Source organism: Dufourea novaeangliae, unplaced genomic scaffold (genome assembly GCF_001272555.1).
Source record: "Dufourea novaeangliae isolate 0120121106 unplaced genomic scaffold, ASM127255v1 scaffold241, whole genome shotgun sequence".
Lineage (NCBI taxonomy): Eukaryota > Metazoa > Arthropoda > Insecta > Hymenoptera > Halictidae > Dufourea > Dufourea novaeangliae.
The window spans coordinates 852,913-877,067 of NW_015374117.1; the positions used below are offsets into that span (position 1 = coordinate 852,913).

The window sequence follows — 24,155 nt, forward strand, 5'->3', positions numbered from 1 at the left end:
TAAAGTAATTCACTGCACACCAGTGAATAACCATTAGGCAAAGAAATGTAAATTATAAATTTTAAAAATGATCAAATGTTAAAAATAATAGGCATAATATTCGTTAATACAAATACTACAAATCAATATACAACTTTTGTTCCGTCTCAAAAGGCACACGGGGCAGATGGTATTCTATACCTGGAAAAACCAATTTATTCCACGAGTGAAAATAAACGTATTGTCCTTTCAGGGAAACCGTTATTGGAGGGGTAATTAATACGTGTGTCCCTATCCCGATCATTGTAGCGAACCATCCTGAAACTGATTCGACCTGGAAGAATCGTCGCTTTCCACCTCCATGGAGACCTGTAACCAAACGTCGTGGGTAAATTTCTATTTTCGTGTCAGAATTCCGTGGTATAGACCTCGCGGAAAAATAGGACGATCAGTTCTGAATCAGCCATCACCGTGTTCCGAATAATGAAATTTCAACGAGTTTCGGTCTATCATTCACGAGGTCCTAGCGAACATCTTTGGTTCCGTTCAAAGTGAACCTTCACGAATCCAGAGTCATCCTTAGTCGAAGGTCCTTGAAGTGAACCTTTGGTCGTGGTTAAAGTGAACCTTTAGTCAAGTTCAGTGTGCACTTTCAATGATGTTCAAAGTGAACATGCGGTCAAGTTCGAAGTGAACCTCTAATCGCGATTTAAATGAAGCTTCGGTCGAAAGTTCAAAGTAATTCTTCGCGAATCCCAAGCTTCAAGTGAACCTTTAATCGCGATTAAAGTAAACCTAATAATATAAAGTATTATAATATTAATATTATTACACAATGTGAAAGTAGTATAATATTAATATTTTTTACACAATGTGAAAGTACTATAATATTATTTTTCATAATAAAAATAATATCTTAAGTATCGTAGTATGTTCTAAAAGTAAAAACACTTTCAGGTGTGGCACTTTGTGTTTTTTTAAACGGTCCAATAAATACGCATGCACGGAATAAAAGAACCAATAGCAGATCGAACGTGATTTCTGTGCCTTCGTTGAATATTCATTGTGTACCGAAACATTCATCGTGCGACAAGAATAGAACGCGCAGGTTTTCGTGATTATCGGTTGCATTGCCGTGGCCTGCATGAAATTACGCTCTTTTTAGGCCGCCAACTGGCGAGTTAATTGCGCCACCACTGTTCCTCGCGGCTTTTATTATGCGTGTATGTGTATACCTACAGCTTACGCGGCACGCACACGTGGAATGTAGCTTATCAGCCGTGTATAATGCGGTTACAACGCACAGACATGTGTTGAAGACGTGCGCCAGTTCACAGAAGTCCCCATACACACGTGTATGTGTTTCAATAATTGTTTGGAAATTTGATTGTTGACCGTACTTGACCGAATGCAGAATAATTCGATTCTCTCCGGTCAATTGGCTTATTGGGGGAATAGATTGCTGTTCTGGCGAAGAGAAAATAACTAAATGAAACGTAAAATAACAACTTGACATAAAATATCGTGCATTTATCGAAAGTTCTCAATGTTAAATGAAAACTGGCAAACTTTCCTTCGATAAGAGTGCATACATTCGAGGAAGAAATGTAGTGAATATTAAAAAAGAAAAGTTAAGTACATATGCGTTGGAATAGAAAAGTATGAAGTGTGTAAAGCAAATATTAGAACTCCACTTTATACGTTATACTTGTTTAAAAAATTGCAAAATTTGTACTAGAGAGGTATAAAACTTTTTCCAAGAAAAATATTGATTCATCTTGAATAATCTCTGTGTACAGTTTTTTCGCGATTTCCTTGATCCTGCTTGAACTTTCACGGTCGCTCGATGGAACAGCCTTGGGGGTTGATGAGGGTGGTTTATGGTGATAACACAGCGTAGGTAATGTTCTTAATAAAACTCTGAGGATGTTGTTTCTCTCGTAGGATTATAATATACAGTCCCTTTAATTTAGCGTATATGGCGATTCGACGAACACGTGGGCAGAACTAATGGTCTTGGGGTCATTTTCGACCCGGTTAGTATTTTCCTCTTTTCACACCTACGATTCTTCTTAATCTCCTTCCACGACCTAATTGTGTTCTCTATTCATTAACAACGTCTCGAAATTTTAAAAGGAGATAGAAAAAAGAGTTGCAACTAATATTTAGACTAGCTAATTTGCATTTATAGCATACTATGTAGCGTGTCCCTCCTGATGCGAGCACCTTCGATATCTCACTTCTTTTCGAAGATACAAAGAAAAATGTGAACGGAAGTATTATTTGGTTAGAAGATAATCAAATATTTTTCTCAAGGTCACATTTTTTCGAAATTTCAAGGTCATCGATTTCTTTTTTAAACGGTACTACATATTTTTATCAGCGGGGCGTAATAGTTAAATAAAATCGAACAAAAGGATCAAAAAGTACAGATCAAGACCAATCCAATGGCCTTGAGTACGAGAAATCCACGAATGTATGAGAGTAGATTTAAATAATAAAATATATATATATATATCACATCAAGGAATGCATGTCTAAATAATTTACGAAAATATAATTTAATCATTGCTAAGTAAAATATATATTTTATTTTACTAGTTGTGAATTTTTATGTTACACTTACGATTTTAAATAATGCCCATTATAATGTATTTTGGAAATTATAATTTCGAAAAATTATTTGAATGTTAGTTGAAATGTTGGTAACATTCAATCTGAAATTATTTCCTTTTATTGACATACGTTGATTAAAATAAATAATAAGAACAATGGATGTCTAGAGAAAAACCATTTGTTTAATAGAATTACTGATTACAGAATAAAATGTTGAATTATCCGGAATTATCTTATGACGTCACATGGGGGCACCATTTTCCGTTATATTTGCTTCACTTCGACTCGTAGATCCGTGTATCTAAACAGGCTGTGTATATAAGTATATATGGTCGCAGATACGAACTGACTCCCGAATTCGACGTTAGCACCTTCTCAGTGGCGGGGGCACACTCTCTCGGGCCAGGGAGCGCGTAGGACCATCCACGGGAATGGATGGCCTCATTGCATAGACGTGCCCGCCACCAGCTGGATCAATAACGCTGTCAGGCTTAGCTGGATGCTCGGGAACGTGGAGGTGGAACGCAGGGACGTAGGTACCCGGGACAATAGGAATACAGGGAGCCCTTCGTCGAGTAACGTTCGATCTTATCGATTAAATTCCGTTCCATTGTTCCCCTCCTAAAGAACCCAAGAACGTGGGACTGTTCGATGTAGATAGTACAATCGTGGCGTATTTTCTATTCGATTAACGATCAATAGTTATTTGTAATAGATGAAGGAATTTGTGAATGGATCTACCGACTAAAGATTACCATTAGATCCCCCGATGGACCATTTAGATTTCTCGAGGATTCTAAAAATCTTCAGAATTGGATCATTTAGGTTTTTTGGGGATTTTAGAAGTCTTCAAGGTTCTCAGTGGACCATTTTAGATTTCTTGAGGATTTCGAAAATCTGCAGAATTTTTAGAGGATCAGTTAGATTCTTTGGGAATTTTGAGAGTCCTGAAGATCTTCGAAACCTCTTTTAAAAATCTGGACATTTTTTAGGTAGCTTACAGTTTCTAGGCCAAGCTGGTTTCTCGATAATACTCGGAGTTCCGTAAGGTGTCCCTTGAGAATTTTCTGGGATCTTGAAGGATTCTTGGACCCCAAAGTTTCTTAGATTTCGTTGAGGATCCCTGAACTTTCCTGAGATCCCCGTGTATCATCTCTTCTGGAGATCTACAGATGTCCTTGTGACTCTTGAAAATCCCCTATTCAAGAACATCAGCAATTCTTTGTGACTATCGAAAACCTCTCGATGATCCTGCGTCATCACTTTTAAAGCCTCTGTAGCGGTCGAAACCACTGTAAGGACATTTATCGTTTTATAATTAAATATTTTAAATCATCGAACAATTAACCCTAGAACGCCCGAGCATTCGAGCTGTCACGTAAACCCCCTCGAACCCACACTTCTTACATATTTCTTCTAAAAAAAATTATTTTTTGGTACAAATTTATTTTTTAAATTATTTTTTATTTATATGTATTTGTAAAATAGAATGATCACGTAAAATAGTATACTAACATGGAGCTAATCTAAATCTAATTCTTGTAATTCTTCCATTAGTTCGATTCTTCGTTCTGTGATCGTTTGTCATTCTTCAGAGACAAGATTTAATATATCGTGTAATAAAACGTAATAACAGCCAAACGCGATCGCCACTGTCGCAACGCGTACTCCATTTTCTTTTTTTTATGCACAATGTTCTTCACATATAGTAACGAGGACTTTTGTATATCAAACTTAAACATGTATACGACAATAAATAATTTTTTGAAAATTGTTTGCAAACGGGAAATAGTTACAATTTTACGCTATTCGACTTGTGGGTTCGAAGAGCCCACCCCCTTGGGCGTTCTAGGGTTAATAAAAAGGAAAGGCATTCACTGGCCCGTGACCAAAAGTCTTGCCTCTACCGTGACCGGGCTGATCATAATCGGTACTATTCTACTACCCTCTACCAATGTGGTTACACTGTTTGCGCTTGCGTGCGCTGTACTACTCATCAATGGTACGTTCCAACGAAAATTTCCAGACAAACGTTAACAAGATAATCCGAAAAAATCGTCTAATTAAAACGAATTAGAATATCGTGTGACATATTTAATGATAAAACTTTATCAAAATCTGTCTGAATAAACGGGAATGTCCACAGAAACTTAATGTAGATCCTCGATTGAATGTTCGTAGAACCGAAGTAACAAATGAACATCGTGAGTTAGATGAAAATTGGGATCGATCGAATTGTTACAAAAAAAATTCTACGATTTTTGGTATTCGATTAACACGTTGACTGCCGCAGTGGAAAGGGTCATATGTAGTCAGACAGTGATTATTTCGTTTTTTTTTAAGGCATAAGTTGTCGAAAATATATGCGTTTAATTAATAGAGACTGTTGGTCTCGTTTTAAATTATATTGATATATTATTTTCAAATGCAAAATTTTGCAACGGTATTTAAATAATCCAGCCTCTTTTCTTACATTTGGGTGGCGTAGCAGTGAGTAAGGAGGATCAAAGTCTGAAACACATTTGTTTTTTCAATCATGTATTGTTTTTTTGTAAATAACAAGCAATCTCAGAAAATAAAAATTTAATACTATGCACAAAAAAATCTGAAACACCAAGGGTAAGGACAAAAAAAATTTGGAACACATTTTTTTCAATCATATATTTTTTTTTATAAATAACGAACAATCGCAGAAAATTTCGTTTGGTATTACGGGAAGGAAAATCCTGAACATTAAGGGTAAGGAGAAGGGCTACGCTTCTGGGGGCGCAATATTGAGGACGGCCAAGTACCTACAAAGGGTGTCCCCGAGTCGACTGAACAAGGGTAGTAGAAAAAACGTGTCTCGGTCATGATTTTTCGAGGTTGCCAGACTCGACAAAAAACGTGTCAACGGAATCAGTGAGCGAAAAACAAAATGGGCTTGTTTACGTATTCCCCTTTACCTTCTGTCTCGAGGATTGCTATGACAACATCGGACACAACCCTCCAATTCTACCCGTTTATCGCGTGTATTTGAAGGTAATTGCATATTAAAAATCTAGAAAGAACGTGCAAGGGAATATGCTCACGTAAATCAATAGTAACAAAACGTTATATTCTAGGTGAAAATAAATGTATGTACAAAAGTTTTATTTTATACGCAAAACTAGTTTACACAAGTGTAATTATGTAAAATGATATTTCAAAATAATTATACAGGGTGTTTCGGAAATTCTGAAACAACCCGAAAGGGATGTGTGATTCTACATGGCGAAATAAGTCGAAAATTTAGAATAACAGATACTTCGTTTCCAAGAGAATTTTCAAAATTCATCTAACTCGTATATGTAATCGTAGTGACAGGAACTAGAAAAAGAATTTAATGAACAGACGCGAAAAAATGATATTCTACATTTTCGACTGATTTATACATAGATGCAGCATCGCATCCTTTCGGCTTGTACCACCATTTCGGGAACACTCTGTATGAGAATTCAATAATTTACATATGATGTTTGATTCTTACATTGATTAACAATTTTATAAGATGATGATTTATTGTTATAGAATTATACTTCCTTTTTAATAAAATGCGTAAACATTTTTATCGAACTGCACTCAAGTATGTGACCGAATTCCCGGGAAATAGTGATTACCGTTGACCCAATTCACCCCCACCCCTGTAAAAGGATGCGAAACTTTTTAATCGTTATTCGAATTCGTTCCACTTTCGAACGCGAGGAAAGCATTTCGAGAGCAACATTAAAATAATTGTGTTTTCAACGCGTAAGATGTTATAATAATACACGGTGGAAAATTGAACGAAACAATTGATTTGAACAATATTATTGAAATTTTACTTTAAACTTTATTTTACATAATTTACATCGTTCGCTATTACAACTGTTAGAATCTATAATAAATTTCTTTTAAACTGGACGTGCCGATTATTTAGAAATCGATGTTACATTCTCGGTTCTTTATTTTGGTTTTTAGTTTCGATTAAATATAACAATAATCGATGGAAAATCAATCATCTTAAATGTCATTGCATCTTTGTATAACATCGTAATTCCGCGGAATTACCGATTCGTATTCGAATTCAGTATCTTACGCATAGATAATACAAATTGTTCGTAGATAAACGCAAGCACTCGAATAAAATATTATCACCGTACCGTTACAAGTGTGTACTTACAATAATAACTAATACTAAATCATCGTTTTACTTCCTGCATTTTAAATATATATATATATATATATATATATATATACTTGAAAATAATTTCAATTCGATATTTCATACTCCCCGAAACAAAGACGGAAACAATACATACATGTTTCATTATGCGAAAAACTTATACTCTACTGTAAGGACAAATCTCGTTTAAGAAAAAAAAAAAAAAACTTGATCATTTAGGTTTCATCTTACACACACGCATAAAGAGGTACATACATATCTGTGTAAACAACGTAAAAAAAAAACATCTTTGCTATTCCCTTTGTCTCGACTGTTTCGTAAAATTCTATCGACAGCTGTACAAGAACAACTATGTATTTCTTAATCAGTCACCGGATTATGAGAATTGTACTTCACAGTTTCAATTAGAGTTATTTCGTTCGCGTGTTTAAAAACCTTTGAATCTGGGGCAATCTCGCGCCTAATCACCGTTATCGATGCAACGCAACATTTTCGTCTCGGCCGCCCCCGAAACAACCACAGAATAATCGACAAACTGTTTCTGTGTATATTGTATCTAATACCTATCTATCTATTCTCTCTTTCGTATAAAAAAAATCTTAATCATCCACCAAGGATGATCGGCATTGCAACCGAACTTTACACTCCATTATTCCTTCGTACATTAATGTAAGTGTGTGTGTGTGTGTGTGTGTGTGTGTGTGATATTAGTGTTTTAATTTAGATGTATTATTTACACCACCCAATGTAGTGTTTAAATAATCATCATCACGCCGATGAATACTTTTGCAACGGTCATAGGTCGAGGGTAGTATCGGATCCGTGATGATATTCCTCGTCTAACAGAGGCTCTTGTTCCACCATCATGCGAACTGTGAACAAAACTATTCATGCATACCAACGAATAAGAGAACAGAGAGACAAAAACAAGGGGGGGGCATGTGCGAATACCTTGTTAAAACGTGAATTTTTATTAATTACACATGGTAAATAATAGTCTGTGATGTTATAAAAGTTCTTGAAGCGGTTTCCGTCTTAACCCAGGTAGCACGTGACACCCAATGACGTCTTGAAGACGGCTTAAAGGCGTGTTAGACCTAAAATAGCCGTAAAACGGGCGTCTTCAAGACGTCACATGCTATCTGGGAAGTGTGTATATGTATATATGAAGAGAAATTAAACGTGCCTCCGTAAAAACTTGCACGTGAAATATATACACCGATTAGGCGGGAAAGTTACTTATAGTCACGTAAAACTACCTTTCCTTAGAGTTTTCAAACTGGCGTTACGCTCTCTCTCTCTCTCACACCAGGCATTAAAATGTTATTCGCACATACGTAAGGTAACATATATTACACACTAAATATTGTACCACAATATAACACTATCTAACATTAGATAACTATGGATTTATATACCCAATTATGTAACAGACCACTCATTACAACCATAATGTCGATCAGGGTACGGCCGCCATTTAAATCTTAGAAAGCTATATATTATATTTTCATTCTTCATTGAAGTCTTTCTCTTGTAATTTTACGCTTTCACTCTAAAACATCATTCCTACGTGAAAAACTGAAATACAAGAAATATGTATACTCTTCAATCCTACTTCTTGGAAACGTGTCCATGGACGCCGAACCCTTTACTTTCTATAACCCAATTGTCGGCTTGTGTATCAATCACAGCGATCGTGTTCAGAAGTTCTTCTATTGTGATTATTAATCACTGATTAAATAGTAGTCAGGAAATTCAAGAGGTGTAACATCCTGAACGCGTTCGATAAAGCATTACGGCCAAGCAATATAGGAATAGGCACAGAGGCATGCAAATTTAATGATTACATGCCATTAATCCTCCATTCATAGGATTACATACCTCGTGATTTACTGTGTACAAGAACAAAGGGGGGATTTTGTATTATGATTCGTTACTTTGTCAGTGCCAAAACCACGAAACTTCATGTCTTATCGGTAATCACCCTTAAAAATAACAAGGAGCATTTAAATAAGACATTTATAATTAAATGTATATACAAAAGTATTTCTTTTTGAAGAGCACTTCATTTGACTACACAGCACACTTGTTGCAAATATATTTGTAAAATACGTTGGTTTCTATGTACCTTAAACCTCAGTTTCACGCATTTAATAATTTATAAATATTAGAAACTATCCAATACTACAAAACTTGTTTTATAAATGGAATCAGTATACAGAAGAATGTATGTACATAAGTGGAAATAGTAATTTCACTTTATGAAAATATATTCTTTGACACAAGAGCTAAAAGAGAAGTACACATAAAACTTCCATGAACATGCTGAGGCTAAACAATTTAATGTGAAACACATCATGCGATCTGTAACAATAATACTATCATAAAATTAGAAATTCAAGTATCATATAACAAGTTTTCTGATCCATTTTATGTGCAGCTAATTTCATAATGTTATCTGATTTTCGAATAAATTTATAATTTCATGTGAATACCTGAACTCTTTTTCTTCTGCAATTGTTCGGTTAAACAAGCATTGGTTCTAGAAGGAATTTGCACAGATAATAATGCAGCATGCGGATTACAGTTTGAAATGGCTACATGACTACATTAGAATGCAAGACCCAGAGTTTATTTCAGAGAATCACCTTTACAAACCATCTTGAAAGGATTAATGTGGATTAAATCTGAAGAAGGGAGAGTGGGGAAGTAGTTTTAAAGTTTCTCATCGTTACATTAAGCTTCTCTAATGAAAACGTGTAAAATGAAAGATAGCACGTAATAGGAAAACCGTTTATCGAAACAGTATATTACAGTTTACGAACAGAAACCAAGATACGGTACATTAGCATATTAGGTACATATTTATTCTCCGGTCATACTGCAGAAAAGCCTCTTAGTTGTATTGTCGTCCTGATAATCTAAATTGTTTTGTAAAAATTTTTCTAACATGTAATAATATATTATACGGCGTGTTTGATTATTATATAGAACAAACATTATTGTTTCCACTTCTTTTAACTAATTTTATAAATATCTTGCACAACTTCTTTAAATAGAGAATGCTTTCAATTTGAAAAGTATGCTTTCGAAGAAATTTATGCATATAAACTTTTGGATGAAATAAAAAATTGTAGGTAATACAAAATAGTTTCTTTCTCTACTAACATACTTAATATTAATTTCTCAGAATTTTTTAATCAATCATTTTTTTACTCCTGTTTTATATTTTTAAATTAGATAATCCTTACTATATAACGTATACTATCATTGTATTTATTAAGATTTATTTCGTGAAGTACTATACTTTTCGTATACAATAGGAACCTAAAAAAATGAAAAAAAAAAGAAAAAAAAAAGAAATTCTTGACTCGCAACAATAAACAAATTTTAAGCCCACACCAGTGCTAACTTAAAATTCTTCAAAATTAAGAATAATTCCTTCATCCAGTATATATGCAATGTGCACATTTTCTGATATGTGCAATTTTATTTAGAATTATTCACTCGTTAATAAAGAATAAAGAACCACGTAAAAAAAGATTATGCTTCTAGAGACAAAATCTGTTAACATTCCTTCAATTCCATACAGTTCTTCAATAAATTAGAATTTGTTTAAAAAAAAATAGTTTCTCTACACAAGGATCACTTCAGTTAAAAGTGAATATCTTTGGTAATTTTTCCTTATGCTATAAACAGTTTCTGTTATAATTGACTATGTAAATATTGGATTACCTGTACTTTAAATCTATATACATGCCAGTTGTTATTCAGAACTGTAGGTTCAAAGAGAAATAATGTTTCCTCTGTCCACCTTGCGTGATATGAACGAACTACTTCATGAGATCATGACAGTAATATAATAACAAAAATGTTTCACTCCTGTTTTTTTTCTCAATGTTTCGTGTAAATTTGTCTCCAATATCATTTTTTTTCATCAAATTTGTAAACTCCTCTTTGTAATTAAGTTGCAATAAAATTTCAATCAAGGCGTTATGATTGATTTCACTCTACCACAGACAAATATTCTTTATATCAGTTGTTAACAAATGAAGATTAAGTAAATAGTTTACATTCACCGATTTAATTGAATTATTATAAAAGTGATAACAATGAAATATAAAGCCACTTAAAAGTTATGTCATGTCTTTTTGTTGTAACTATTCCCAGTGAATACTCAGTGTATCATTTCTTTTGTCTTTTAAAGATGTATCGTGACGTGCACTCTAATCTATTTGATCTAATTATAGTCCTGATCACTAAGTTCATGATATTGTACTCGTTGATGACGAATCAACGACAAGCAATGAGTAACTGTTTAACCAACATGTCGATAGGACTTCTTATTTATATCCAATCAGATACGACGTGATTATAAATTAATGTGATAATAAATGAACTGTACTATTCAAAAAATTGTTTTTCTTATATACAGTCATAATAACAAAAACTTATCAAATTTCTAGGTTTCCTTACATTGTAACTCTGTTTTTTATACACAAAACGAATCATACAGCGCATTCATTATCACAAATAAATCCTAGTGATGTTTCTTTTGCAATCTGTTACGTTGGGACCTATTAGTACCATTTTTTTCAGCTGCACTAGAAACCTGGCTCATTCGATGGTCTCCTAATGGTATCCTAAACAGTTTGATCATCATATGATCGCAGATCTCAAGGCAAACTTGAGCACTATACCGGAGTAAATCCAGAGTAACCCAAATCTAGAAACAAGCATAAACAGGAAGGATATGAAAATACGATACATTTAAAACAAGTCGATTAAAACGTATGTATAGAGATAATAAGACTTACAAAGCACAACCAAAGAACATAATATTCTTTGATAAAAAAATTGAAATACTGATTCAGGAACAGCATTGCTGGTCCAATCAGCGAACTGTCTAAATATTGCATTTCATTTTTCGTCATATGTGCGACCTGCAATAATGAACAATGATATCACAAAATATTAAGTGTGCGAATCTGAATACAATATTTAAAAAAATTTACAAATATACCTACCACTAAACGATTCGTAACTTTAGCGGCAACCATTCCAAATGCAAGTATGTACAATGCAGGATGATTTTCATATACGTGCTCGGCACTTTTTCTATAAATTATAAAAGCTGGTACTACCACAAAGCTAAATGGAATAATTGGAGATAAAACTGACGTTCCCTGAAACCAAATAAATATTATGAAAGAATTGTTGGCACACTTGATGAAAAAAGGTATTTTTAGGTAAACTGTACTTCAAAAGCTAGTTACAAGGAACTATATACGCTTTTAAAAATAAACGTGAATATTTCACATTTAATACTAATTTAACTACACAACACTGAATAATTAAAATATTAGCATAAATCTGTAAACAATATCAATTTAAAGAAAAAGGAATCAACTATTTGTATCTCACGTATAGTAAGTAAATTGTCAGAACGTTAATATTGGTTTTGTAAAAAATTGAAATAAGCTAATCTACAATTAAGGTATACACATTATTAGTAACTACAAATTTGTATACTCTGATGCGAAATAATTAGTCGACAAGTTTCATTTCCACCAGACGCTACAATTTACGTACTCCAATGTAAAATATACTTTTTTTTTCAAACTACAGTAAAGAAAAACTACTTGCAGTGTCAATATTTTTTTTTAATGTTAGGAAGCATAAAAACTATATTAAATCTAGCAATATACAGGGTGTTCCCAAAATTGTAGTATAACCAGACGGGTTGTGATTCAATATGCAAAAGTAAGTCGAAAAAAAAGGGATAACATTTTTTCCTTTAAGGCTTCGTGTTCGAGATAATTTAATTTGGATAGAACTTTGCTAATCGGTCTGTTCGTTGCATTCCGTTTCTACTTAATAGGAATACACGCGTTTCAGGTAAGTTTTCAAAAACGATTCTTTCAAAAGCTAAGCCTTGAATGAAAAAATTGTATTGTATACTTTTGATTTATTTTTGCATAAGGAACCAACTCCTGTCCACTTATACTATCTTCTCTCGGCCACACCGTATATGTGACAACACATTAAAATTGGTTGCTGCAAAGCATATATGCAGTAACAAAGGTTATATCATCATTACTAATAGCATGCAATTAAGTGGATGCATTTACAGTAACTTATGCAACTTTTCTAAGCTATTATCGGATAGAAGGAGAGCTGCAATCAATGGATGGGAAGACTAGATGAAGGAAAACATGTTTGAATGTACCAATATAAGTTCACAGATACATAGGAAAAGGTGTTAACCACAGTGGACACAAAGATACAGTAAACAGTTCTGTGTGATGCTCTTGCAAAATTTAGACCCACAGAAATACATCATTTCTTCGCATGCTAATTACATTAAGAGGAGTCTGAGAAGATCTATCTTACCAATGTTAATTCCGATCATACAGTTGTATAAAAGGAAAATATAAAATACTTCATGTTCATCTAATTTTAATAAATTATGTGTCATTTTAAATAGCAAACACTACGGCGAATAACATATATTTTCGTTCTCAGAACGCGATTATTCTTACCTAAATATATTTCCGACTCCCCTTAACAGTAATGTATTTTTTAATACTTCAGAATACTCTATTAAAGCTAGAATATTAACAAAAATGTACGGTGGTACGCATTTAATACTGGAACTAAAAGAAAATATTCATATTGGTTTATTTGTTGTGGGCCTAAATCGACATAAGACGCAGAGTGCACTACACAATAATCCTATGATTTCTGAACCGACTTACTGCGACGGTGGAGCCATTTTTTCCGACACCACCGGCTAGAATGACGGATATGCTGCTCTGTGCAAGTAAAATAGCGATGCCCACAGCAGCCCATAATGGGAACACCTTGACCTCTGTGCCAGTGTATGGCAACTGTGTAAGTGATACGAAAGATCTTTCCATTAGTTAACATTATATACTACATGTATATCACTGATTCCGGGGACAACACACGTTGGGGAAAACTTCTTGCTCTTGAAACAATTTCAAATTTTCGAAAATGTATGTCTAATTGTTCGTCTTCGTGTGTGCTGAATTAGTAAAACACGAGTTACAACTATCATACTGTTAAATCATTCAATTTTGCCGTGAAATTCTGTAGACCCTATAAACGTGAAAATGAGTATCTATATATTTTTATTAGGTATTAGTAAAGCCAGTTGACGGCAACAGTCCCACCATAAGATTTTTATTCTATAACAAGATGAAAAGTAAATTTCCTTATCCGGTATCGAAACAAAAGATATTTTTCTACCAAATCTCAAATACTCAAAAGGAACAGGAGAAAACGCACGAGTAGAAAATAAGGAGATATATGTGCATGGAAGAAATAGCACCTTTGTTGTTTAATATCAGACTATAAGCGACATTTTTTTGTAACCTGCACACCATATGACAATATTCATTATAATAAATTAATATAGATATGTGTAAATTAGTCAAAAAAATTATTCTTAGCACGAACAATCATATAACCCAATAGTTCAGACAGGCAAGCAGAATGAAAGTAGACAGACGTCATAGCTATGCTATAGTGGCAAAAATATAAGAAATCTGTGTGTATGCGATTGGTTGGTTTCTTATTTATGGAACTTACTGCAATTGTGGAACCATTCTTTCCAATCCCACCAGATTCAAATACTTTACAGAATTCAAGGAATGCATGAATGTAGCCTGCATAAAATATCACTGCTACGTAGTTACTGATCGTGCCTACACCGAACACTGGTATCTAAACAGATGCACAAAATCTCGCCTATTATGAAAATTAGTGACAAAATTATTTCCATTACTTAGGTAAATATGGTTTATTCTACATTATCCTATATAATATATTTTACTCTACAATCACATATCAACGCCCTCCAATGGGCTAGTTTCACTTGTGGCCCATACTTGTAGACAAAATAACATAAAAATAAATTACTAGGCACGAGGGAGCTGCATAGTATACTTAATCAATTAAGATATAGAAATCACTTGTTACCTCTCTACCTTCATTTTATATTATATAACGACTGTGCTGGCATTCAGACTGAATTGTTGGTATTGCAAATAAAAGGATTATGATCATGATAAAAAGAGTAGATCCTCTGTTAGATTTTTGTGTTAAACCAATTGATTTGAAGTGTATTAATTTTGGGTTGTACGTGAAATACATTTCGTATATTATATTTTTTTTTCCATAGAAATTGTTTCAAAAGCATACCATTTGAGATAAAAATACAAGAAATAATTACAGTTGAATTTATATGTGTAACTGTACGTTGTAAAAACACACATCTAAGTATCACCTTTAACATATGTATATATGTATATCGATATGAGTTTAATGATTAACAATTGTAAGTATAAATGCAAATAGTGCGAGGTGTGACAATAAAGTTTCGAGAATAATGCGTTTAGAAATTTTATTTCGAAAATTAAACAAATGTAAGGCCATCACCTTCAGAGTCTTCTTGAGACTGTATGTACATACACGCATTCCAGCGTCGGTCCATTGATCGTAACATTTCTGGTACTCACTTTCTGGTATCTATTCTAATATCCGGCGTTACATAGTTTGAGAATAATTTTATTTCCGTCAAAGTGACAGCAATGTAAACAGTTCGTCAACTTTGACGGAAATAAAATTATTCTCGAAAGTTTGTTGTCACAGCTTGCAATGTAACGCGGGTATTCACACAGATGTTAGCACGTGACTACCAGAAATGTTACGATCAATGGATTTGACGGTAGAAAGCGCGTGTACAGTCTTAAATGGGCTAGTTTGTAGGTGACGGTCTCACGTGTGTCAAGAAAATTTTTAAATGAATTATTCCTCAAACTTTATCGTCACGCCTCGTACATTCATTGTGGTAGAGACGATGAAGTGTGAGGAAATATGAAAGAAATTAATGAAAAGGAAATAAATGAGTATTAAGTCTGGAAATAAAATGCATGTTAAAGTAATAAATAAGTCTCATAGCAAAAAAAAGTAATTTCAGCGTCGCTCCTCATGCCATGCTGCTCCCAATTCCATATTTCCAAAAACAAAAAGTCTAATTTGACTAACTTACAGCCACAGTTGAACCATTCTTGCCCACTCCTCCGGTGAAAATCACCGAAAAGATAGAATACAAGTTTGCCAATGCACAAATCACTGTCATAACTCCTATTAAATACTTAAACATAAAACCATCTATGTATGGTATCTGTAAGAAATAACCTCGTTAGACTCATGCAGAAAAAGGCATCTTAAAATTTTTTTTCCATAAGCTTCATGAGTCTTGAGATAAAGAATGTGAAATAAAAAATTATTCATTTTTTGCCAATTTATCTGTGCGGCGTTCACTTCAATTACAATGCAGAATTACTAATTTACTGCTTCTGATTAGTATAATGTATTTCTTTTTCACTTTTATAAATTTGTCTGATACTGACTGAAGTAAATGAAAGTACGAACGAATCGGTGAGAACTATAACAAAGATAGCGCACATCGTCGTTTCAATGGTAAAGCTGCGAAACTGCAATTTTTGCGAATCCAAGCTAAATGTTTGAATTTTTTCTTACTATTTATTTAAGTTAATCTTTCACTATGTATTTAAGAAGGTCAAAAAACACATATAAATGCCATAATTGGTGGATAAAATCAGTGCAGTGATTTTACATTAATTAACAAAGCAGATTTCATCCCTCCTGAAAAATTACGTTGTTGAAACTTCGCAGCTTTACCATTGGAACGACGACATGTAAAATTCCATGAAGGTCCAAATAACGGAGGAAAAAAAAATAATGAACTTAATGTTGCAGTACCCACTCATCAATGAACGATTGTTATACATGAATGTGTAATAATTTTACGAACTTGTTCCCAAAATTGACTTCTTATATTTCTAATGTTACATCTAACGAAAATTTGTTATATTTTGTACTTCGCAATTTAATTATACTACAAATCGGGTGTTTGCATTCTTAAAGATTTTACTATAAAAATATTACTATTGTGCCTCAAAAATGATTCTATGCTTGTATGAAACTGAATTTCTTACATTAAAGCTTAAGTTAGTTTTGAAAACTGAAAAAAAGATGGAAAATAAACATTTTTTGCCAATTAATAAGTACAGAGTTTAATAAATTGTCAACTGCGTATCCAGAAAGTATTAATTTTTTCATCAGGATTTCAGTATTTTCTGATTGACATAGAATATTTTTAAGTTGCGCACATAATGGTAACATGCTATTGTTAAAAAAAAATATACAACCTCCATCATCCACACTTTAGGTCCAAAAACTGCAGAAATGAGATGAATAGTAATAATGGTAAACTGTGCTTCAGTGACATCTACCTTGCCGAACCTTAGTGACCCTGTTCGGAAACATTTGCATTTGATCACAATATAATTATCATTACTAATCACCTTGCATATAAATAAACATTTACCTGAAACATAAGTCTGCCAGTGAGCACAGTAAAAAAGTGTCATAGCACAAAAGCACTGGAAAAACATCCATGTTGGATAATATCCTAATTGTACTGCTATACACGCTGACAGAGCAACAAATACTAAAAAAAATATAAAAATAACAATGTTATCATTTCCCTTGTCAGAAAGTTAAAAATGTATGTACAGTTAATCACAGAAATCGACATATACCTCTTAAATGTACAATATTATGAAAATTATAATATATATGATATTCTCTTTATGTTATATTTCCAAAAAAACTTTTATTGATATATGATTTAATGTCAATATTAAAATTGTAGAGATATATAGAATTCTGTATCTGCATTGCATATAATGTATAATACAGAACCTTAATATAATTTTGCTTCAACAGAAAAGAATGTTTAGACATTCTACTACAAATATTTAGCATAGGAAGTCAATGGCTGAAAGAATCAGAGAAATTTATTTTTCTTGGGTCACATACCAGTCGAAATGGAATCACATCCATGATCAAAAAGTTCACCCAATGGAGTCGAAGTCCCTGTTCTTCTAGCCTGTTTGCCATCTATGGCATCTAAACTTTGATAAACAAATAGGCCAAATGCACATAAGAAACATGCCCATCGAGGTGCCTAAAATATTAATATAATGTTATTCACATCCTTGTCATTCATGTAAGTTATAAATAGGAGACATTAGTTTGCACAATGACAGTATACAAATATTTGCCCTCCTATATACAATATATATTTTTAGTCAGTAACTTCATTTCTTGTTTATCATACTCTTTTAGACACACAATAAATTCATAATGAATATGCATTAGGCCTTTTGAAGAATCTATTAGTCTTATAGTTCATAAACAAGATATAACAAGCTCATGAAACTAGTTCCCTGTAAACCTCTTTAGGCAATCCGATTTATGTGCTCTCCCAGGGCCTACACAGAATTCAGGTTTGTATGTTAACAACGACTTGCACAGTTGAACCAACACAAACTGAATCTAACAAGTTGAAATATTATCTATAGCCCTGAGAAAACTTGCAAGAACTTTCTCTCTGACTTTTTGTGATGACAGTCGTCTATAAGGTGTGAAAAATGCTTCTGTGGTGGACCAGATAAATTTTAAGAGTTGACTATATATCTTGTACATCGAGGACAACACTGTCAGAAGAAACAGAGTGTAACATGAGATATAGGTTATGTAAATGGTACCTCGGCCTTGGCGTCGGGGCTGTAATAAACAAGAATCAAAGTGGTAACGATGTTGACGATAAGCCCCAGAACCGTGATTAAATTGGGCGCAAGCCAAAGCGGAACCTTGCTGACCAGCCAGTCCCACCAGGGTTGAAGTAGCCCATCCAAAAGACTGTTACTCGTGCAGCTGTATTTGTGCTCGCTCAGGCGTTTTAGTTGTCCGGGCGACAGAAGCTTTTCCTTATAAAACTGCATAATTCAACGCGACCGGATTACTGAAAACACCAAGAACGATTCACGACAATTCGACGGTCATCGATTCCCTCACAACACGACTAAACATAACAAGTAACTGTTCGCGTGAACACGTACGACATCTCTTCGCGCACTGGTTTCAACCGGAACTACAAGCGAAGTCTACAAAAATACCACGAGTCTTCCGCATATACTACTGCGACCATTTTCAAATTCTATTTAACCCTTCCGTTCCGAAAGTGTTCAGCAACTACAAAATAAGTATTTTTCTTTGCATTTCTATGCGTATTACGTGACATACAAACGATTTGTGAACAAATTTCAACGTCTGTGAAACGTTTCGGAATTTCCCTTAGTTTGTATTCATTTGACAAAATTTTGAAATAACAAAGTCTTTATGTGGAGAAAATTTTTTAGACTTGTTTGAATGTTAAGATGCATAACGGAGTTAAAACATTTGATCATAGAATAAATGTAAATTATTATTAAAAAGCCACATAGAAAATATACATTTCTTTATTACGCTATTACTTGTACATATTTATTTTTTTATATAAAAATTTAGAAAATAATTTTTCTTCGTCAGGTATAATTTTATGTTGCAACCAATGAATTTTGTTCTGAAAAAAGAATTTCTACATAACTTATTGCATGTTTCTCGTATATATTTCCGATAATGTTCTACGTTGTGATAGCACAAAATAATATAATGATTTTCTTGTTCCCTTTTGTTAGTTTTTCTCAATCCGTGTACTTATCTTTGATTGCTCGTCTAAAAGTAAAAATGAGGGATACTGTAATACATATATATATAAGATATATATCTTAGAATATATCATATATGAAACTTCGAATATCAGCAATATTTACTTCATAATTTTATAATACAACAACGACATAGCCATGCATGTGGCTACAGTAAGAACGAGGTATAGTTAAACGTCACAATGACAATGCGTTTCTATCGATGGTATATCTATAAAAACTAATAAAAAATAAACTATATATGTACATATCTTTAAACAATTCGCAATGCAGTTTAATAATCATTGTTTTACTTTATCCCGTTTCCTATTGAGTAAAACGCTATCGAAAGATGTTATTTGAAAATTTACCGCTGAATTGTTTACATTATCCTTATATAATTTTTATTGCGAAAACATCTGCCATTCCCTATATGAAATTCGGATTCTTATTTTAGAAAACTTATTTACTGTCTCATTTGAAATGTGATGAATTTTTTAATTCTCTTTGTCACCATGTTGTTTTTAAAGTAATAAGTGTGAATATATGCAAAAATTATTTGGCAAAGACCAGAACCAAAAGACACTTTGTTTCATTGAGCAAAGTATTCGTTAAGTTAAATAGCTGATAAAAACGTCATTGATGTAGATTGAAACTTTCTGTTTCATAAATGAATATGTATAATTTAGTCTCCTAATCAGTGCATAAAAATCATGGCGACTCTAACCGGTCTCACGAAACTATTCAATTTTGCCACGAACACTTGCCTTAGAAAGATTTCCCCGACTACAATATATAAAGAAAATTACCCAGGTTTGTCCAACCTTTGTTTAAAAATAAGAACTGTCTTATTACTTCATTTGTATAAAAATTGAGGTTATATAACCTAACTTTTGCGTTTGTGTATTTACTAATATTACATTAAACATAATAATAGCAAGTACGTAACACTATGACGCGTGATTGACCATATTTAGTTTTTGCACAATACAAGCTATTATATTCCCTTTTATCATTTTTAATGTAATATTGAAGTCATATAACAATTGAACTATGGATATGCATACTTTTATGCACATAGTGAAACAATTTTATTTTATAAATCCTAGAATAGAAGAAATAATTATCTTTTTAATTGCATTTTTTAGGAATTAGTCTGAGAATCTAGATTTGCATTAGCATTCATAATGTAGTCACAACATAATACAAGAAAACTTATACCAAAAGTGATATAATAATTCTTCAATAATATCATATAGAGGATAGAATATAAAAGTAATTATTATATTTATTGTAGCAGTGAAATTATGGAGTATGGGAGTAGCTGGTTACAGGACACGTTATAAGCTGCCTTGGTTTTGTGACCCACCTAGTTATCAACAAGAAGTAATTGAACATAATGAGGAAAAAGAGAAACAAGCTTCAGGTTATTATCTGCATATGTACTAAATATAGTTTATATTTTTAATTAGTACATCTATAATATCTTCTCTATTTGCAGATGTGATAAATGAAATTAACAAACAAATAGCTACCAACACAGCTGGGCGTTTATTTGCAATTGTACATGTGGGTGGAGTACAGTTTAAAGTAACAGAAAGTGATGTTATAACTGTTCAAGGTCATTGGCCCCCTCAACCAGGAGAGAAATTAAAATTAGAAAAAGTATTACTTCTTGGCAGTAAGGATTTTACTCTTATTGGAAGGCCAATATTGAACAGGGAATTGGTATCTGTGGATGCAACTGTAATTCAAAAGACTATGTCCCACACAATAACACGTTTTAGAATGAAACCGCGGAAGCAATATCGTAGGATCAACTGTAAGATATTATATGAATTATAACCATTATACTGGAATATTAGATAAGTTTCCTATTTCAAAACTACTCGTTTTTTTGCAGTTATGAGATCACACAGAACAATGTTGCGAATAAACTCTATAACTATAAATGGAGACATAGACAAAAAGGCAGAAGTGGAAGGCTTACATAGAATATATTGAAGTACACTAAGGTCATTAATGTAATATATTACTACTAGAACAGACTTTCAAAAATACCCTTGAAAATAAATACATTATTACCACTGATATATAGTTATTCAATTTTGTACACTGAAAATATTAACATATCATATTTTGAATGAAACGCATTGAACTAAGTATCTAACGACGAAAACGATGTCTTTGTTCTTGCGTTACACCCCACTTAACAACCTACTATACAGTAATCTCACACACACGGGGTACTCTTTCGCGTGCACCGGGGGTTCTATGACCCCACGGTCTCACCACACGGTGTCTGGCGTCCCCGCCGGGGGTTCCATGACCCCACGCTCCCACCGAACGGGGTCTCTAGCGCCTCGTGCGGGGGTTCTGTGACCCCACCGTTTCCCGCCATCTTGGATTCAGGAAGTGTCGGAAAACTTGGGAATTTCTGGGACATTTAGTGGCGCATCGTATTGTATTTTAAACATTTATATCACTTAGTTTACGTATATGTGTACTCAAATATACATATACATATATATAATATAATATCATTAATATATAAACATCAATTTCATATGTTCAAATTAGCTAAAATATTCTAACTGCATAAACATTGTACAATCTTGTACCAATTGGAGTTGTCTTAAAAAGAACGTCATTAGCCTCCAATTGTCCCTCAGGACGTAATGCATGGAATCAATAGTGCAGAACCCCTGAATTAGTAAAAGTAGTTATGTCTGTATTACCGTAGCCCCTTAAGGGGCGGCAACCCTACTTGCAACAGATTTCGATTACATTTACACCGCTGAACAGACATCATCTTTCCTCGTCACGCATTACATTCGAAGTTTGAAGAACGTAGAATAATACTCTCTAACGGCTGGGAACCAGTAATTACAAGAACATTGTTAAAATCACATTTAATTGCAACGGTTGACACTATCTCGTCATGCGTACCCCGGTTAGTTCACTTTAGACAGCTCCTACACCGTTATACGGACAGATTTCGTTTAGATAAAGCACTCGATTTGTAGCTGAAAGAACGTAGATTAATCCCCGGTCATTGACAATAACAATACAAAACCGGAACACTGTTAAAATAGCATTTTCTCGTGGAGTACCCCTTTTTTTTTGACCGGTGGCGCCAACCGTGGCAATTCGCTCAAACTGCTAGCCAAATCATACCGACAGGTGAGTGAAAATATCTAGTGATGGAAAAATGCAAATATCTCAGTAATTAAGCACTTAAAATGAACATCATTAGTCTCAAATTGTTCCTGAGGGCTTAATCCATCGACTCAATACTGCAAAACCCCAGAATTAGTAAAAGTAGTTATGCCAGATTAACGTTGACCCTCATGGAGCAGCAACCCTGTTTGTATGGATTTCTATTGCATTTACACAGCTAAACGGGCACCGTTCTTCTTCGTCTTGCATTAGATACAACGTTTAAAAAATGTAGATTAATACTCTCCAACGGCTAGGTACCAGCAATTACAAGAACATTGTTAAAATCACACTTATTTCCAACGGTTGACACTGTATCTCGTCATGCGTACCCCGGTTAGTACACTTTGCACAGCTCTTACACCGTTATACCGATAGTTTTCGTTTAGCTGAAGCACTCAATTTGTAGCTGAAAGTACGTAGATTAACCTACTATTATTGATAATTCCAATAAACGACCAGAACACTGTTAAAATCGCATTTAATCACGGAGTACCACTATTTTTTTGACTGGTGGCGCCATCCGTGGCGAATCCCTGAAACTACTAGCCAATTATATGGCCAGCAGTTTCAGCGTTCTGCCACGGATGGCGCCACCGGTCGAAAAAATAGTGGTACTCCGCGATTAAATGCAATTTTAACAGTGTTCTAGTTGTTTATTGTTATTATCAATAATAGTGGATTAATCTACGTACTTTCAGCTACAAATTGAGTGCTTCAGCTAAACGAAAGCTATCCGTATAAGGGTGTAAGAGCTATGCAAAGTGAACTAACCGGGGTACGCATGACGAGATACAGTGTCAACCGTTGCAAATAAATCTGATTTTAACAATGTTCTTGTAATTACTGGTTCCCAGCCGTTAGAGAGTATTATTCTACGTTCTTTAAACTTCCAATCTAATGCATGACGAGGAAAACGTTCATTTTCAACGCCTAATTACTGAGAAATTCGCATTTTTCCATCACTAGAAATTTTCACTCACCTGTCGGTATTATTTGGCTAAAAGTTTGAGCGAATCGCCGCGGGCGGCGCCACCGGTCAAAAAAATAGTGGTATTCCGCGATTAAATGCGATTTTAACAGTGTTCTGGTCGTTTATTGTTATTTTCAATGACAGGAGATTAATCTACGTTCTTTCAGCTTCAAACTGAATGCTTGATCAAGACGTAACTTGTCCATAGAACGTTGGAAGAGCTATTTAAAGTGAACTAAACGGGGTACGCATCGCGAGATAGAGTGTCAACCGTTGCAAACAATTGAGATTTTAACAATGTTCTTGTAATTACTGGTTCCCACCTGCCAGAGAGTACTAATCTGCGTTCTTTAAACTTCGAATGTAATCCATGACGAGGAAAACTGATGCTCGTTTAGCAGTGTAAATCCGATCGAAACCTGTGGCAATTACATAACCACTAAACAGGCAACACTTTCCTTCGTCATGCACTACATTCGAAGTTTAAAGAATGTAGATTAGTACCCTATAACAGCTGATTCGTCTTGACCAAGCACTC

The 24,155-nt window shown here is 33.8% G+C and overlaps 2 protein-coding genes across 3 annotated transcripts; one reads left to right on the forward strand and one right to left on the reverse strand.

Annotated features, from left to right (window-relative positions):
• Positions 1–7,438: 7,438 nt before the first annotated feature.
• On the reverse strand, positions 7,439–18,800 carry LOC107191166 (cholinephosphotransferase 1). The gene is made up of 9 exons (XM_015580135.1): positions 18,445–18,800; positions 17,714–17,861; positions 17,220–17,342; positions 17,041–17,144; positions 14,393–14,527; positions 11,806–11,964; positions 11,596–11,721; positions 11,366–11,504; positions 7,439–7,650 (listed from the first exon to the last, which is right to left on the reverse strand). Exons 1-9 carry the CDS (start codon positions 18,679–18,681, stop codon positions 7,574–7,576), a joined length of 1,248 nt encoding a protein of 415 aa, XP_015435621.1. The 5' UTR covers positions 18,682–18,800; the 3' UTR covers positions 7,439–7,573.
• A 1,206-nt stretch (positions 18,801–20,006) lies between these two features.
• Positions 20,007–21,507, forward strand: LOC107191177 (39S ribosomal protein L21, mitochondrial). Of its 2 annotated transcripts, none has more exons than XM_015580149.1 (4): positions 20,007–20,238; positions 20,723–20,851; positions 20,927–21,247; positions 21,329–21,507. In XM_015580149.1, the coding sequence occupies exons 1-4, from the start codon at positions 20,139–20,141 to the stop codon at positions 21,427–21,429; spliced, it is 651 nt and encodes a 216-aa protein (XP_015435635.1). In that variant the 5' UTR covers positions 20,007–20,138; the 3' UTR covers positions 21,430–21,507. The 2 variants fall into 2 exon arrangements, with proteins under 2 accessions (XP_015435635.1, XP_015435636.1); XM_015580150.1 differs by having other exon boundaries at positions 20,726–20,851.
• Positions 21,508–24,155: the final 2,648 nt, after the last annotated feature.

Excerpts from the sequence above, each read along its gene's own strand:
- LOC107191166 (XM_015580135.1), bottom strand. The coding sequence starts at position 18,681 with ATGCAGTTTTATAAGGAAAAGCTTCTGTCGCCCGGACAACTAAAACGC. Across the intron at positions 17,343-17,713 it reads ATGTGATTCCATTTCGACTG|TATTTGTTGCTCTGTCAGCG; the intron begins GTATGTGACCCA and ends TATTTTTTTTAG. Across the intron at positions 11,722-11,805 it reads AAGTTACGAATCGTTTAGTG|GTCGCACATATGACGAAAAA; the intron begins GTAGGTATATTT and ends TCATTATTGCAG.
- LOC107191177 (XM_015580149.1), top strand. The coding sequence starts at position 20,139 with ATGGCGACTCTAACCGGTCTCACGAAACTATTCAATTTTGCCACGAAC. Across the intron at positions 20,852-20,926 it reads AAAAGAGAAACAAGCTTCAG|ATGTGATAAATGAAATTAAC; the intron begins GTTATTATCTGC and ends CTCTATTTGCAG. Across the intron at positions 21,248-21,328 it reads GCAATATCGTAGGATCAACT|TTATGAGATCACACAGAACA; the intron begins GTAAGATATTAT and ends GTTTTTTTGCAG.